The sequence below is a fragment of the Apus apus genome, chromosome 12 (assembly GCF_020740795.1).
Source record: "Apus apus isolate bApuApu2 chromosome 12, bApuApu2.pri.cur, whole genome shotgun sequence".
Classification (NCBI taxonomy): Eukaryota; Metazoa; Chordata; class Aves; order Apodiformes; family Apodidae; genus Apus; species Apus apus.
In genome coordinates, this window is record NC_067293.1 from 20023077 (window position 1) to 20041102 (window position 18026).

Sequence of the window (18026 nt, forward strand, 5' to 3'; positions counted from 1 at the left end):
GCCTGGATAACCACCACCAGCAAGTGGAGAGGAGCAGTTTAGGGTGGTCTAAAGGGTATTGCTGGGAAGGGACAGGGAAAAAATCCAACACGGGCCCTTTTTGGGCTGGCTGAATATTAGGAAAAAGTGTCAGGAAGGGCAGACAGGCTGGGGAGCTGCCTCTTCCCACTCCCAGCAAGGAGGGTGGGGGCCACCCCATACTTGGGACACCCAGACCTAAACCCAGGAAAGCTCCAGGAACAGGCTCAGAGGAATAACCCCAGGGCTGCATCCTGACTCTACCCATGAAGGCAGCAGGCACCCACAGCTCAGCCCAAGGCACAGCCCCATGGTCAAGTTGTTCGTGCTGCCTGTGCTGCAGCCTGGCTCCAGCTGCCCATGCTGCCCCCTTGCCAGCCAGCACCCAAAACCCTTCCCTGCTCTGGATGAGGTCCAGTGGGACAATTGGCCGGGCTGCTCTGTAGGTCCCAGTGAAGGCTGGTTTTGTGGCACAGCTCATGCTAGGAGACACACGGGTCAACTCTGTGCTGGGGAGCAGCTCTGAGCATGAAACAGACCCATTATTTGGGCTGGATCCACAGATCTCTGCATCAAACACTGCCCAGCACCCGAATACAGAGCCCATCCAGCTGCAAAGGGCACACGGACATAGTTGGCTTATTCTGCCCAGCTGGGGGGCACCAGGGAGTGCCTCCACTCTCAGAGGGGCTTCCCCAGGCCCCAGCAGGAAGCCCAGGCTCAGTGGACAGGAGCTTGCAAAGGCAAAGACAAGCAGAGACCCTCCCCACTGCGACAGCACCCGGGAATCAGGTTCCAGCAGATCTACAAACCTGCGGGGAACTGACCCGGGGGGACATGGCGGGGGGCACTGGGGCAGGGGAGCACAGGGGGTCCTCACTGGTTACCAGCAACACACACTGAAGCATCCAAAGCCTCTGCATCCCCCGGCACCAGCTGCGGACCCCCAATGCCGCTTCTCTCAGACCCCCCATGTCACCCCTTCCAGACCCCCATGTCACCCCTCCCAGACCCCCCATGTCACCCCTCCCAGAACCCCCCGAACCCCTCGGCAGCGGCGCGGAAACGGCCGCCCCCTGCTGGCCCCGGCACGCAGCACCCCACACCTAGGAAAGCCAAAACCAGCCACGGATTTAAAGAAGGAAAATAATAGTAATAGTAATAGTAATAATAATAATAATAATAATAATAATAATAATAATAATAATAATAATAATAATAATAATAATAATAATAATAATAATAATAATAATAATAATAATGCCATGGGAAAAGCCTCTCAGCTCCAGCTGGCCACCCACGGCGGCAGGAAAACCCACGCACCCACAGCAAACACATCCTGAGCTGCCCCGAGGTGGCCATTGTCTGCTTCTCTTTATCCAACAACCAAAATCAACAGAGGGGAAGAAAAAAAAAAGTTTACTTTTTCTTTCAGGTGTATAAACACAAACTGATCACAGAAAGGACCAAGCCAGCAGTGGGTGTCCTGGGGTTCACTGTTCACAAACACATGCTCAGGGGATTCTTGCTCTGCTCATGGAAGTATTATTCATGTTCCATAACTTTCCACCCCTGCAGATGGACAACAGAAGCCCAAAACATTTTTCACATGAACTGGCTTTATCCGGTCCAACCCCACATCAGAGCTGGGCTCAGACAGCACCTCCTGCCCTCTCCCACCTTGGGGCTCTCCATTTATTCCTCCATCCAAGCACCAGTTGTTCACTGCTCTCAATCCCCAGCAACAAAAGCAGCCCCCCCCCAGCCCCCTGCCACCGCAGCCCTGCAGGTCCCAGTGAAACCCAGAGAGAGCCCAGGCCCAGCAGAGCATCCCCAACACACCTGCAACTGCCTCTGGGTCCTGCTGGGATCTCAGGGTGGCAGTGCCAGGGGGTTTGTGCCTGTGCAGAGCACATGGATCCATGCGGAGGTAGCAGGGCATTATTCATAAAGAAGGATGGCCACAAAGCCAATTGGGCATCAGCCATGCTGCCTGCTCCTCCCCTCCTGCCCATCTCAGGACCTCCCCAGCACCATAAGCAGAAAGCACCTTTGCCCCATCCACACTGACCCCAGCTCAGCCCCTGCATCCCTCCTGAGAGAAGGTCACTCAACCCAGGAGGCCAAGGAGGCCCATCCCAGAGCCAGCCCTGGCTCCTGGGGCTGCAGGGATGCTCCAGGGCCAGCCTTGGCACAGGGTCAGCACCAGCGTGAAGTGAGCAAGTGGCTCTGGCCAAGGGGAGGAGGATGGCTTCAATACCCTTGTTTACAAGAGGAAAATAAGGGGAAAGAAGTTAACTGGTACACATGAAATGGCAGATGGAGCTGGTGTCGCCAGCTGCATGAGTACAGCAGGCAAGATTTCACCAGCACTGAATTCCCCAGCTTCCAAAGGAGGAGGGCAAGAGGGAGGAAAAGAGAAACTCAGAGTCATAAGCACAACGGCATCATTCATGGGAGCTGGTTTTGTGCAACAAGGGTCCTATGTCTGGCCAGAGCACTAGGCAATTAAAGCAGCAGCCACACATCTCAGAGAAGCAGCAGGAATTTATCTGAGGAATCCAGATTATGTGGCTAGTGCTGAACCAGAGCAAAAAGCCTCCAGCTCCTGGAAGCTAAACACATTTGTGAGCAATGAGAAGCAGCAACCAGCTCAATGACCCCAACTGTGTTTGCTTCACCCACCCATGCCAGAGCCTCCTCCTGTGACACTGAGGGGAGGGGGTTACTGCTGCTGACCCTCCCTCCACACAAACAGTACTTCCAAGGGGATGGTGAAGGGCCAGCTCCCTGCACTCCACAAGTGGACTTCACCACTGCAGGCAGAGAGATGAGCAGCCGGGCAGAGGGGACAGCTTTGTGTTTGCCCCCAGGGGGCCACAAACCATGCTGCAGGTCTGCTGCAGGGGGATGCTACAAACCAGCAGATGTTCCAGAGATAATGGTGGTGGTTTTCAGGTCTCAGAAGTGGTTTTTCGTTCTGATCCAGCCTCAGGAGCCATGTACAGGTTTACCAAGATATGTGACAGGAGACAAGATGCTGAATAATCTCATGGAAATCTTACTGGCATGTCTGGCTCCTGGCACCAACTACAGATCCTCTGGGAGACCCTTGGAGGACTTGCTGCTGTGCTCTCAGCTCTGGTGTAGATCATCCCAAAACAACATCCTGCCCCCTATGTCCCTTGCCCTACTGGGCCAACAGCCCCTGGCTACAACCCACCCCAGCCTGCCAGCACCCAGGTGGGCAATGTAACCAGCACGGGGTCCAGCAGTGGGAGTTTCCTGGAAAATTCCATTTTCCCCTTGCTTACAACAAACTAGAGCTGATCTCCCCATGCCTGAGGAACAACCTGTGTCCACCTGGTGCATTTTGAGCCATTCCCAAAGGTGTCATTTAACGACAGAAGGAATAAGTGTCCAAAAGAAATCTCAGGGCAGGTATGAGATTTCATTCTTCACAGAGCATGGCAGCTGACTGAAACGGAGCCACAGTGGCTCCTCTCTCACACAACCCAAAGGAAACATCTTCAGGGTTGTTCTCCCCACACTGTTATCACAGTCACGTTCAAAAGCCTCATCAAACCAGTTTCAGCACTGGAGTTCTAAATGACAAAAAATTCCTTAAGCATTCAACAGTCTTAATAAAGACTTAATAAAAGGACTGATACAAGTACCATTAAGACATAAGCAAATATAAAATAATCCTTTTATTTATGAAAAGTGTGGGATTCTCTCCTCCTGTGGCCTCTGGGGTATGTGATCTGTTTTGCCAGTCACTGCAGGACAGACACCACTGGGCTTTGGAACCCCCAGCTCCTCACCCACCAGGAGATGGGCTCGGAGTGAAGCCCCTCACCTTCCACTGCTCCCAGCACCTTCATTCCCCCTGTGTTTTCAGCAGCAAAGAGAGGGAGTGGGGGCTGCAGCAGTGCTGAGACCTCCCTGCTCTGTCACACCCTGATCACACAGAAACACAGACCCAGGTGAGGAGCTGACAAACAGCAGGGGCAGCCCTTGCAATATTAAAGTGACAAGGCTCATGGCTCTGCCTTGTACAAGCATCCTTACAAGCCATCATAAACCGATTAAACCTCACCAGCACTGCACTTCTCATCAGCTCACACAACCTGTCCCTCCTGCCACACCAGGGACCCCTGGATCAGCCTGCTCAGACCCAGCAGGCAGCAGAGACACCGGGCCAGAGCAGCACCAAGTTCACACTATCTTAGATCGAAAGAGAAGCAAAACCCCCGGCGCTGCTTAGGGGGGCTTTCTGGCCATTTGCACACCCCCGCACTGCCTCCCACCGTGCCCAGCCCTGCCCACCGCTGTGTCCTCACCCCGCAGCCCCGGGCCCGGGCTGATTCCCCGACCCCCTGTCCCGGCAGCCAGCCAGGCTGGTCCGCCTCAGCCCTTCCCACACACGGGCTGCGATGCAGCGAGAGGAAGACGGGGAGCAAGACCGGGAGGAAGACGGGGAGGAAGACTAGACGGGGAGGAAGACCAGCCGGTGGGGCGGCGGCGGCTCTGGGGCCGTTTTTCCTGGGAAAGCCCCGGCTCCCCCCAGCACCGGGGCTCCCCCTGCAGCCCCTCCCAAGCCCCCCGGCCCAGCTGGGGCTGAGCCGAGGGGGGTTCAGCAGCGCAGCCCCGGCCCCACCGCACTCACCTGCCCTCCCGCGCCGAACCGCCCCGCAGGGAGCAGCTTTGCGGTGCAGCCGCAGCCCCAGGAGCCGCCCGGGACCCCGGCCGTGCCCGGCCCCGGCCCCCCGGCTGCCCATGGCTGCGGGAAGGGCCGCGGCGGCGGCTCCTCCCCCGCGGGGCCGGGATGCCCCAGGCTGAGCCGCGCTCCGCAGCTGCGGGGAAACGCCCGCGGCCTTTCCGCCGGTTTCCTCCTCCCCGAGGGACACCCACCAGCAGCCGCTCTAATGGCAGAGGAAGCCGCTCGCCCCAGGGAAAGGGTCCCGCTCTCTCCGTGCCCCCCGGGCTCTTTCCCTCCGCCGCGTCCCGCAGCATCCCGGGCGCTGCCACCGCCAGCTCCGCTCCTGCCGGGATCCGGCACCATCCCTCCCAGGCTGCCTGGCACCAGGGCCAGGGGGCAAGGTCAGTGCCGGTTCGGCTGCTCCACGTTTCACCTGCATCCACCTCCACCTGAGGCCCCGCAGCAGCGGAGCGCTGGGGATGCTCTGGCCCGCCGCTCCCCCGGGCTGGGTGCAAAGCACTGCCGACCCTTCAGGCAGGATTCAGAGCCTCTTCATTAAGAAGAGAAGGAATTAACACGATCAGACTGGTCTGCAAACACCTCGGACCTTTTTTTTTTTTTTTTTTTCCACCCCATCTGACCTCTCAGGCTTGGCAATGAAAACCACACAAGTGTTAAAAGTGCCCACAAAAGCCAGGTTTGCTTGCACAGCCCAGTGCCACCTCCACGCTCAGCAAAGCCCTCTCCAGAAGTACAAACAGGTTATTTCAAGCACAGGAAACATCCCTTTTCTTTTTCCTTTTTCATGCAGCTCACATGCCAAAGCTCTTACCGAGGAAAAAGCTCTGTACAGCCAGACCTTCCTGCCAGCTTTCAATGTATTTTCTCATTATAATTTCAGGGAAGTGTCACGAGCTGATGCCAGGGGGGCTTGTGTGGGGAAGAAGAACCATTTCCCACTGGAAATAACCACACTCAAAACTTTCCTCTTGATCCTTTTGGCCTCATGCAAACTACCCCAAGGATGCAGATGCAAATGTACTTTCTTGCCTGCAATTTCTTTCCAGTTGGTCTCAGTCACTCCTTGCAGCCATGGCAGAAACTTGGCGACGTACTGGGCACAAAGCAGCCAAAGGGGGATTTTCCCAGCTCTTTCCCTGCATTTCCCAAGTGCCCTGCAGCCCAGGCAACACAAGGAAAAAACCTCCCTCCAACCAAGACTCTTCCTTTCTGGCCTTCCAAAAAAATCACCCAATTTGTGATAGGATCCTGCTGTTCTGCGGGGGGAATCTGCTTTTTGTTAGCTACAGGAAACAGAAAACCTTCCAGACCCTGAAATTAAAGCCCCAGAAGGATGGATGAGATGAGCTGGGGGATGGGGATCAGCTACTCCAGCAGTCACTGAGTTTCAGAGCTATAGGAAGTTTTACAGGCAGAAGGGGAACAAGGACAAGAAATGGCCTCATTTTGTGGGCTGGCTGGGCCTCTTGCCTCTGACAAATAGTTTCCCCACAATCATTTATTGGAAAAAAACAAAGTGTGGCCAAGTCGGGTTTGATTTTCTTTTTACAGTATTTTTTCTCTTTTCACATTTTTGGCTTGTTTCTCAGGAGCCCATCAAGGCAGCCTGTTCCTCCCTGGGGAAGAGAGGGGGTGGGGAGGGGGGGCTGCTCCAGCCATCTGCACTGTTGCCCAAAGAGCAAAAAGGTGACACGAGAACAAACCAACAGCATTTAAAATTGTTGTAGGCCAACCCAAACCACTCTATGATTCTACCTTCACAGGAGTTCTCTGCACGCCCGTATCACTGCCATGATGGTTCCTGTTAATTAACCAAGGATGTAATTATGTGCATGGCTCCAGGGATTTACAAGGGAGCTCTCCATGCAGCTCTCCATGAGGCTGCAGGGAAGCAGGAGCTTCTAGAAAGCATCTGGGTGTTTTGGAGGTGCCAAGGGGGCAGTGCCCAGCACAGCATGGAGAAAGGTGTCCTGTTTGGAGCAATGTGGAAGGCTCTGAGCAGCACATTCCCCAAGCACCGACTCATGGGGGACAGGCAGGAAACGACAGAGCTTGCAAGCCTGGCTCTGCCTGCCAGCCTGCCTCCTCAGGGAAATTAAACCAATATGGAGAAACACGTATCAAAGAGCTCAGAGGTTCAAAAATAACCTCAAGGGTTCACTGAGGAGGCTGAAAAGAAAACGCTGGAGATTGTGTCCTGAGCCTGAGGAGATGCTGTCCCCAGCTCCTGAGAAAGAAGACAGTAAGAGTCCTCAAGTTGCCTTGGAAGGGTGATTTTTAGTTTATAAATGCTGGCTTTGGAAGCATCTTTTTACTTTTTCTTAAACTTTTGGCTACTTAGTGCTAATTACAAAGCGTTTTCCACTAGTTAGGCAAGGGACCAATTCCCAGTGCTAGGAGTGTGCCCAGGACTAAGGCCACAGAGGCTGGAGCAGAAGGAATGAGAATACTTGAGAAACAACCTTCTTCATTTCTGAAGAGTAACCAGAAGAGTAGCAGAGCCACCCAAGGTCAGGTGCTGCTGCTCCCAGGCCAGCCCAGGCAGGGCTCTGTGCTGGGGACTGTGTGGTTCCAGGAGGGACCTGATGTTACTTTGGGAGGGGGGTTTCAGTGTGATTCACTAGCCCAGAGTGAGCCCTGGCTGGGAAGAGGAAGGAGCAACGCTGCCTCCCTTTCATCACATGTCACACAAAACCCACTAATAATCACATTCAGTTCAGCTTTTCAACTTCTGACCTCTCTGCTTGGGATCCACCCAGCACCCGTGATCACACTTTCCACCATGTATCAGGCAGCAATTTCTCAGGGAGTCTCAAAAGAGCCCAGAAATGTGTCCCAGCAGTGCACTGGTTTCCTCCCTGGCATGGATGCTGCAGCCAGAGCACAGCCCTGGTGCCAAGGGCAGCAGTACTGGTCCTTGCATGTCCCAGCACAGCCACCTTGTCACCCCCCTGGTCTGTCTCCCTTTCAGCCTATTCAAGTAATGACAGAAAAACATCCCATTCCCCCTCTTCTCCCCACAAAAAGAGGGCACCAAATGAATGGTCCACGCCAGGTGAGGAATGAAGGGCTGGGGCTCAACTACAAACCAACAGAACCAGGGCAGGAGATTTTTGTGTGAAGAGAGAACAACTCAGCTGTGACAACATATCAACAACAGCTAAATATAGCAGGTTATTTCTGGAGATCCAGATGCTGGGTAAATACAACCTTATTATTTAATGCAGGGGCAAAAGTTCAGCCGAGTCCCTCATGCTTCTTTTCCCTGTTATTTCCCCATGTCCAGGCACAGAACCCCACTCCTGGAACCCTGTACTCCCATCACTGCCTGGCTGCACTGAAGGAAGCCAGGAGCTCAGTCCCTGTCCCTCAGCAGTCAGAGGAGGCCACTGCTTAATGACATTTGCAGAGCACACTCCCAACCCTGCTTCTGGAGAGATCTGATCCTGCCCTCGGCAGGAATTTTTTTGGAGAATGCAGCTCTTGCATTCACGGCTGGTGCAGGAGCCTTTCCTCTCTGCTTTGTGCAGAACAATACATGGGAAGTGAATGTCAGAGAGGAAGTGGAGGGTTCAGAAATCCATGGGAACCTGGCCCTGGCTGGGACTGCTCCAGTGGGATGGAGCAGCACAGCCAGCACTGTGTCCCCCACAGCCAGGGCTGCCCACAGGAGGGGACCCACGGGGCGCGGGGAGGTGGGGTGGGACAGGGCCACAGGGCCACCCGCTGGCACTGCAGGATGAGGCTGCTCTCCCTCCCAGCAACACACTGCACAGCTTGGGCTGGTTTGTCTCAAAAATCAGATTTCTGGGGGGGTTTCCTGCGGTGCAAATTGTCTGAGATACCATGACCCTGCCCGTGGAGGGGGGCTTCTGGCAAGGGTCCCTCAGGGCAAGCTGCCAGCACCAGCAATGCTCCATGGGGCTGGCAGCCACTGCCAGGAGGACACTGGTCCCCAGGTACTCCTGCTGAAATGGTCACCTCCAAGCAAGCAGATGAAATCCAAGCTTCTTTTCCACTGTTACTGCTGAGGGAGCCAAGCATGCCATACCCAGCTCTTCTGTTGGCAGTGGGCAGCAGCAGCAGCTCTGCACAGCCAGTGTCTAAGGTCACTTGGATTGTTCAGCTCGGAGAAGAGGAGGCTGAGGGGTGACCTCACTGCAGTCTGTGGTTCCTCAGGAGGGAAGAGATGGGACAGGTCCTGATCTCGTCACTCCTGTGACCAGAGACAGGACTGGGGGAAATGGCAGAAGCTGCATCAGGGCAGGTTTAGGTTGGATATCAGGAAAAGGTTTATTCACCCAGAGGGTGGTTGAGCACTGGAACAAGCTCCCAGGGCAGTGGTCCCAGCACCAAGCCTGCCTGGGTTCCAGAAGCATTTGGATGATGCTCTCAGGCACATGGTGTGATTCTTGGGGTGCCCTGCACAGGGACAGGAGTTGGACTCGATGATCCTGATGGGTCCCTTCCAACACATAGAATCACAGAACCATTCAGTTTGGAGAAGCCCCTTGGGATCACCCAGTCCAACCATCATCCCTGCTCTACAAAGGTCTCCCCTAAGCCACATCCACCAACACCACATCCAAATGACCCTTAAACACACCCAGGGATGGCGACTCCACCACCTCCCTGGGCAGCCTGTTCCAGTGTCTGACCACTCTGGCTGTGAAAAAATTTTTCCTAATGTCCAGTCTGAACCTGCCCTGGTGCAGCTGGAAGCCATTTCCTCTTGTTCTGTCACTAATTACCTGTGAAAAGAGACCAGCACCAACCTCTCTACAATCATCTTTCAGGTAGTTGCAGAGACTGATGAGGTCTCCCCTCAGCCTCCTCTTCCTCAGACTAAACATTCCCAGCTCCTTCAAGTGTTCTTCATCAGATTGATTCTCCAGGCCCTTCCCCAGCTCCGTTGCCTCCTCTGTCCTTGCTCCAGCACCTCGAGATCTCTCTGGAATTGAGGTGCTCAAAACTGGACACAACACTCCAGGTGTGGCCTCACCAGTGCTGAGCACAGGGGGACAATCACCTCTCTGCTTCTGCTGGCCACACTATTTCTAATACAGGCCAGGATGCCATTGGCCTTCTTGGCCACCTGGGCACACTGTGGCTCATGTTCAGCTGCTTGTCAGTTAGAACCTCCAGGTCCTTTTCTGCCAGACACTTTCCAGCCACACTTCCCCAAGCCTGGAGCGTTGCCTGGGGTTGCTGTGGCCCAAGTGCAGGACTCAGGACTTGACCTTGTTGAAGCCCAGACCATGGACATCAGCCCAACGATCCAATCTATCCAAGTCTCTCTGCAGAGCCTCCCTATCCTCATGCAGATCAACACTCCTGCCCAGCTTGGTGTCATCTGCAGACTCACTGATGATAACTCTGTCCTTATCAAGATCATCAATAAAGATGTTAAGCAGAAAGGGTCCCAACACTGAGCCCTGAGGACACCACTTGTGACTGGCCCCAGCTGGATTGGACTCCATTGACTCTTTGGGCCTGACTGTCCAGCCAGTGCTTGGTCCAACAGATCGTTTGCTCATCCAGGCCACAAGCAGCCAGGCTTTTTTAATGACAGTTCTATGGGGAACAGTGTCAAATGCTTTTTGGAGGTCCAGATAGACAATATCCACAGCCTTTCCCTCATCCAATCGTCTGATCATCAGGTTACAAAAGGGGATCAGGTTCATCAGGCAGGACCTGCCTTTCATAAACCCCTGCTGACAGGGCCTGATCCCCTGGTTGTCCTCTGTATGTCTTCTAATGACACTCAAGATGATCTGCTCCATGACCTTCCCTGGTACCGAGGTCAGACTGACAGGTCTATAGTTTCCCGGGTTCTCCTTTCTGCCTTTCTTATAGATGGGTGTTACATTTGCCACCTTCCAATCCACTGGGACCTCCCCAGTTAGCCAGGACTTCAGGGAAGTAACGGAAAGTGGCCTGGTGATCACACCTGCCAACTCTTTCAGCACCCTTGGATGTAACCCATCCAGTCCCATAACTCCATATTCTGTGATGCTATGATTCTGTGTCCAGAGAAGGGGCCACAGCAGCACAGCCCCAGCTCCCAGCCGCTTGCTTCAGGGTCCAGGAGCTGGGAATGGGTCCAGCTCTGCCTCAGGAAGCCACTCAGGGAGTTCACTGGGTGTGCTGGAAGAGGAGCTGTGCTGTGCAGGGAATCAAGAAGTGGTGGAAAAGCCAGGAGAGGCACATTCCCAAAGGTGACTGGGATGAACACAGAGCTAACTCAGTGCTGCCATGTGTCACAGAATCACAGAATCCCCAAGGCTGGGAAAGACCTTTCAGATAATCAAGTCCAGCCTGCGACCAACACCACCACATCAGCCAAACCATGGCACTACGTGCCTTTCCTTGAACACCTCCAGGAACAGTGATTCCTTCCCTGGGCAGTCCATCCCAATGGCTGATCACCCTTTCCATGAGGAAGTGCTTCCTGATATCCAACCTAAACCTTCCCTGGAGCAACTTCAGGCCAGGCCCTCTTGTCCTGTCACTGGTTGCCTGGAAAAAGAGCCCAGAAGCCCCTGAGCACAACCTCCCTTCAGGTGGCTGTAGAGTGAGAAGGTCCCCCCTGAGCCTCCTCCGGGCTAAACACCCCCAGCTCCCTCAGCCTCTCCCTGTAAGACTTTCTCTCCAGTCCCTTCACCAGCCTTGTTGTCTCCCCTGGCCCTGCTCCAGCACCTCAAGATCCTTCTTGCAGTGAGGGGCCCAGAACTGGACACAGAGCTCAAGGTGAGGCCTCCCCAGTGCTGACCACAGGGGGGGAATCACATCCCTGCTCCTGCCAGGGAGGAGTGTCCCAGGAACTGCAGTCCTCGTGATGCCCACCCCAAAGAGACCACAACACCACCAGGGAAGGGAACGGCTCCTGATGCCACTGCCCGAATGCTTCCTTGAGGGACCCCGCTTTTCAGAGCCCTGAGGACGCATCAGCCTCTCCTCAGCACTTGAGAACGCCCAGGGGAAGGTGTGCACGGCCCACAGGCTGGCTCCAAGTCCAGCAGAATCCACAGGGAAGGAAGAGCTCCAGCCACGCTGCCCCGGGCCCCCGCAGGGCGCGGCAGATGGCAGCGGAGCCGGGGTCTCGCTGCGGCTCCGGTGTCGTGTCCCGGGTCACATCCTCTGGTGTAAAACCACACAGCCACTGCCAGGGGTGAGGGTCCTGCTCCTCCTGCCCTCAGAGCCCCCTGCAAGTGTGATGCCAGGGTGGCCAAGCATCCCTCCAGCAGCATGGAGCTCAGCAGGCTGGGACACGGACATGTGGCCAGAAGGTGGCAGCTGGGATCGTGTGAATGGTGCTGACCCTTGACCGAGACAGATTTGGATGTTAAGGCAGGTTTAATCATGGGGAATCCCTTGCACAGGGCTCTTCAACTCTTTTAAACAAGCTCTTGCTATTCACGTTGTTAATCTCTCCCATGAAAGGGCAAGAGAGACCACCCAGGATTACCTCGGGAGCTTCATTAACAAAGCACCTTTTGTAGCCCAGAGCTTTCCTGTGCTCCTGGGCTCTTGTACTGGTTCAGAGCTCACCTAACCCTTTGGCAGATGAAATACAAGAGGCCAGGTCATTGCCCTCCAGTCCTGGGAACAGCTGGGAGATCCCCAGGCACATCCCAAAGGCGATGGCTGCAGCAGGGGCAGCATCGCTCCTCCCGCCTCCGTCTGCAGCACCACCCTGAGCTCTGTGCTGGAAGCAGGGGAAGTGGCACAGGGTCCCTCGCTCCAGACTAGTGACCCCAACCTGCCTGTAGGACCAGGCCGGGTTTCCTGCTAAAGACATGGCTGAGCAAAGAGCCCCCATCAGACCAACGGGTGGGATTATTAAGTGCAGAACCTCTACCCATCTTGCCCACCAGCAGGGCCGTGCTTGCCCACAGGGCTGCTTGTCTGGGGGTGAACACGAGGACAAGGTGAGACCCAAAGCATTTCCTCACATCCCGCAGAGTAGCAGCCAGGACCAGTAACACCATTTCAGACCAGTTTGGCAGTGGGGCCCTGCAGTGTTCTCAAAACCAGCAGCAGCTGTGCCCCGTCTGTGAGCCCACAAGCTCTGTCCCCATCCCTGGTCCCTCTCTCCTCCTGCAGACCACCACAGGCCTCCCTGGCACCCATGAGCCGCACACACAGGGTGGCCCTGATCCCCAGCCCTTCCCCCTGCATTTGCAGAGGGATGGCTGGGGCAGAAGCAGCCCATGGACATGCAGACACAACAACCACGGATCAGCCAGGAGCTGCACCACGATTCCCTCCTGCCTGGCTGTCACTGGGGAGACACCTCAGCCACCCCAACTGGAAGGGGTTCCCAGCCAGGGCAGACCCTCCTGCCCATGGAATGGCCATTTCAGGGCTCTGGAGCTCCTCATGAGCTTATCTGCAGAGCATGGGGTTGTTCACCACAAAAAAAATGAATTGAGGATCTTCCCCCCCTCTACTCTGCCCTACTGAGACCACATCTGGAGTGTTGTGTCCAGTTCTGGGCTCCCCAGTTCAAGAGGGACAGGGATCTACAAGAAAGTCCAACAGAGGACTACAAGGATCATTAAGGGACTGAAACATCTGTCTTATGAGGACAGGCTGAGAGACCTGGGGCTGTTTAGTCTAGAGGAGAGAAGACTAAGAGGGGATCTTATTAATGTTTACAAAGATCTGGAGGGTGAGTGTCAAGAAGAGTGGGCCAGTCTCTTTTCAGTCATGCCCTGTGAGAGGACAAGGGGCAATGGACACAAACTGGAACACAGGAAGTTCCATCTCAACATGAGGAAAAACTTTACTGTAAGGGTGCCAGAGCCCTGGGACACGCTGCCCAGAGAGGTTGTGGAGTCTCCTTCTCTGGAGACTTTCCAGACCCATCTGGATGTGTTTCTGTGTGATCTGCTCTAACAGGAAGGTTGGACTCGACGATCTCCAGAGGTCCCTTCCAACCCCCATCGTTCTATGAATCTATGAAAGGGAAGCAGAGAGGAGCAGAGTGGCCGTGGGGCTGGGCTGGGCTGGTGGAGCTGCTCCCAGTGCTGGCACAGCCATGGCAGCAGGGGCAAGGCAGTGAGGGGCCTCCCTGCACTGCTCCACAGCCTCAGGCATCTGCCTTTGCTGCCCCTTTGACAAGTAACAGTTTGGGGGGAAAACCACACTGCTGGCAGGAGAAACCAGATCCCAGCAAGGGGACAGTCCTCCTCTGCCACTCCGCAACGAGGACATTCCTGCCCCAAAAAACATTTTCACAGCTTACCTGCATCTTTCTTATCTTCTGGCAATGTGAAACACTGTGAAAAGAAAGAAAAAAAAGAACAAAAATAATTTTTTTCACATTCATGGACTCCTACCACTTGCACTTGGGCTCGGTCCCTATTCCAGCCTCTTCCAAGAAAGGAGCTGGGACCTCCAGCTCTGAGGACAAGCAATGTCCTGGCTTTAAACCATGAGTGCAAAACACAGCCCAGCTCCTGCGCTGGAGCTGGCTCTGGACAGCACTGGGAACACCTCGGTGGGGCAGACCCTTACTTGAGCAGAGGAAGCATGGGCTGGGATCCCCCAGAAATGCCCCTGGTACCTGTGTGGCAGTGGAGATGTTCACATTTTAATTGCATTGGTGGGTCTGGGGGCAGGTCACACAGTGGTGTCTGCAGGCCCCGTGGGAAGCCAACAATAAAGAAAGGGAGAACAGAAAAAAAGAGCTGAAAGCAGGTTGGGCACTCGCTCTCTGAGCTTCTCCACGGGCACAGCACCCAGGGGGGAAGGGGCCACCAGCACAGGGACTGCCCTTCACTGGGGACAAAACCAAGGGAAATGGGATTTACAGACAGAAGGGCCTTGCCAGGGCCTGGGAGATGAAGGCCATGTGCATGAAGGCAGATGAACAGGAGAGTCCCAAGGCCATCCCAGAGCCTGGGACCCTCCCCAGGCCCCTCTCAGGTGCTGGGCAGCCCCTCCAAGGCAGCCCCAGCCCGGCTGAGCGGGGCAGAGGTGCTGGCAGGGCAGCAGGAATTGTGCAGGAATGCAGCACGTTGCCCGGCCGGCCTTTCCCACGGCCCCCCGGGACCCCTCTTCCTGCTGGGACTGCAGGACAGGGGATGACCCAGCAGCAGAAGGGTTTAACCTCCTCCCTGCTGCTGGGCTTCCTTCATCTCCCCAGTGCCGGGCTTCAACCCAGGCAGGGACGAGCCAGGTCTCCTCGGCTGGTGGGGGTGGCTGCTGTGGAACTGAAGTGGAAATGTGGGAACAGGAGTCTGCCAGTGAGAGGGGAGAGAAGCAAAGTGTCCACCTGAGTACCTTGTGTTCCTGCAAGGAGAGCAACAGGAAGCTTAAACCAGCAAAGGAGACTACGCAAAGAACATCAGCTCCTCCTGAACTCAGGAACAACGCACCTGCCACACCGAGCAGAGAGCCCCTAGTGCCATCCTGGGACTTTGTGATGCCAAACTCAACACAAGCCTCATGGGTTGAGCTAATGAGGAAGCACAAAACGCAGAAACATCATTTTGGCCCCTTTGCCACTGGGCCACCTCTCCCTCACACCCACTGAAGCAGATTTCCTTTTCCCTGTGGCCCACAGCCTGGGGGTGGTGAGCCAAGGGGCCCTCACCCCTGTTCTCATGCCTGCTGATCAAAAAGGCCACCTGATCCATGGGAAATGGTCACATATTTTCTGGAGCCTCCATTGCTCAGAGTTTCCCTTACCACAGGCCCCAGCACAGGTTCCTGGCCAGGACACCTCAGTACCCAGGGGTGACAATGGGAGGAAGAGCCCCAGATCCAAGGGACAAATTTACTCCCAGACCCATGAGGGACTTTGGCCCCCGCTCAGTCCCCACTGCACTGCTGGTGTCCTGCAAAGGCATTTTCTAAGCACGAAGCAGAAACAAACACTGGCTTCATTAGTAAAACCAGTGGGTTCAGCTGTATCAGTATCCTCAGATGAGGGGGCTGGGAATGTGTTGGGGTGGGGAGCAGCCAGGGCCGTGGCAGAGGGGCAGCTGCAGCCGGGGCTGGGGACAGGGAGGGCAGGAGTTTTCGCACAGCTCCCTGCCACCCAGGGACCCTCCCTCAGGCACGAGGTTCCCAGAGCTCTGCTGGTTCTTTGGGCTTTGCTGCTGTCCCCGGGCACTGGGGAGCCTGGTCCAGGCCAGGCTGGAGCCTCCAGGAGCTGGAGCAACCCAGGGGGATGTGGGACCATGAGCACAGTGACAACACACAGCTCCCAGGGACGAGGAGGGTTAATGAGGACTTGCTAAGCCCTCTGGAGACAGCAGGGACAAGACAGCTACTAATATAATTAATGAATTTCACAAATGTCATTTTTAGACTCAACTATTTAAAGCTTTGCACTGGAAGCCCGGGGGAGCAGTGTGCATTCCACATGCATTTCAGATCCACCCGCTTGACACACACACACAGCCTGCTGTACAGCACTGGTTGGAGAGGGGTTTCAGTGCTTTTTCCAGTCAGAAGCTCCTGGAATCCATACTAACAATACCTCCAAAATGCAGCCAGCACACCTGCCACCAGGCTGCACAGGCTGCAGCACACCAAATCCAGCACAACAGACGGGGCAGCCAGAGAGAGCTGCACGTTATTAAGGTGGCAGATGAGGAATTAAACCCAAATACCAGATGCCATGACAGCCACTGCTGCAGGAAATTAAAAACTCGAGGCCTCTGCTCTCACTGCTCCTTTGTCCTCCTGTTCACAGTCACCCCATCTCTCTGGGTTGGCAAAGTCAGAGTGGTGCCAGGAGCAACCAGAGCCTCCAGGTGAGCCCCAGTTTTCCGGGGTGTCCCCAGCCCAGCCACAGCACTGGAGCTGCACATAGCAGGACCTGGCTTGGTGTGTGTGGCCCCCACCGGGGGCTGGCAGCACACACGGGGCATTATAACCAGCAGGGCTGCATCCCCTGAGGCTGCCGGCCCTGGGAAGCAGGTCCCACAGCTGATGGGCAAGCACGGGGCCCATCTAAAATTAACCTTCACGTGGGGCACGGGCACAACATCCCTCCAGAGCAGACTTCAGGCACCATGAGCAAACCTCAGCCCTACCGGAGACACCCCCCAACACACCCCCCAAACCCCCAACCCTTCCAGCAGCTTCTCCCGACATGCAGAGAGTGCAAGAAGCCAGGCACCGTTTAATCAGACGGCTCCTTACCTTGGCTCTTTTGAAGCAAGCCCAGAAGAAGTCCAGCAATGGCATGATGGGTTGGGGGGGGAAGGCAGGGGACAGGCGCGGAGCCCCCCTAGACCATGGCACAGCCCCCTGCCCTGGGGAGGACCCCCCCGGGCACCCCCACGGCCGCTGCCCGGCGCGCAGCGCAGGCAGGAGCGCGCAGGGAGGGAGGGAGGAGGCAGCGCTGCCGGCGGGGGCGGGACAGCGATTCAAACCCTGCACCGTTACTCCGTTGGTTGCGACCGGGCTTCGGACGGCGACTGAAATTCCCTGAAGATTGCGAGTTCTCAACAGCTCCAGGCTTTCCTTCCTGCCTGGAATGCACCGAGCAGGGCTCCCCTTCCCAGGCACTGAGAAAGGAAACAGCTCCAGGGCAGCAAGAAAGGGAGTTGCGCTGTCAAAGGCACATGTAGGACACTGGAAACCCAAGCCCCAGCTGGTTTAGGTTTCCAGTACAGCCCCTGCTCACCAGCAGCAGGCAAGGCTCTCGAGAGGGCTCCCAAAGCTGTCCCTGCTGCGGGACAAGCTGTACTTGTGAGGCCACATTGTTGTCCCCAGATGCCACTGCAGAACCCGCGGCTTCCACACATACTCTGAAGCATCAAGGTTCCCCGCAGGCTCCTTGCACAGCCAGGCTCTCCACAGGCTCCACAGGCACCAGTGGGCTCAGCCAGGTGTGACCCCAGCGGGGAGACAGACAGAGAGAAAAGGCAACCCCCAGCCCCCAAGCCTGGCCTGGCCATTCTTCCCAGCTTTATTCACAGCTCCTTATCTTCCTTCCGCAGACTTTGGTGCAAGCTCAGCCTTTGTTCACAAGAAGGACCATAATAAAAGGCAGTGCCACACACTTCTGTGCAAGCCACCCAGCCCCTAGGCTGGAAGTCCTCTTGCAGGCACATAAGAAACCCCCCAACTGGTGATTTATGAGATTATTTCAGACTAAGCAACAACAAGTTGATCAGCAGCAATGCCCGGGCTCAGCCACACTCCTGCAGGACACGGCCCTGGAGGCACCGACGTGGCCCCAGAGGCTCCAACGTGGCCCCGTGGCAGCACGTGGGTGGTGTCAGCCCCAGCACTGGCTCCAGCTGCCTCCTTCCATCTC

The 18026-nt window shown here is 55.8% G+C and overlaps 1 protein-coding gene across 2 annotated transcripts in view; it reads right to left on the reverse strand.

Annotated features, from left to right (window-relative positions):
* Window positions 1-17268, reverse strand: part of STARD8 (StAR related lipid transfer domain containing 8) — a 59709-nt gene extending 42441 nt beyond the window's left edge. Inside the window, exons 1-2 of one of the 2 annotated variants that reach the window (XM_051630283.1) lie at window positions 16904-17268; window positions 13992-14025 (exon numbers count right to left, since the gene is read on the reverse strand). In XM_051630283.1, coding sequence (XP_051486243.1) covers window positions 13992-14025; window positions 16904-16948 — 79 coding nt within the window. In that variant the 5' untranslated portion in view covers window positions 16949-17268. The remainder of the gene's footprint in view (window positions 1-13991; window positions 14026-16903) is intronic. The other variant, XM_051630286.1, reaches the window with a different exon arrangement.
* Window positions 17269-18026: the final 758 nt, after the last annotated feature.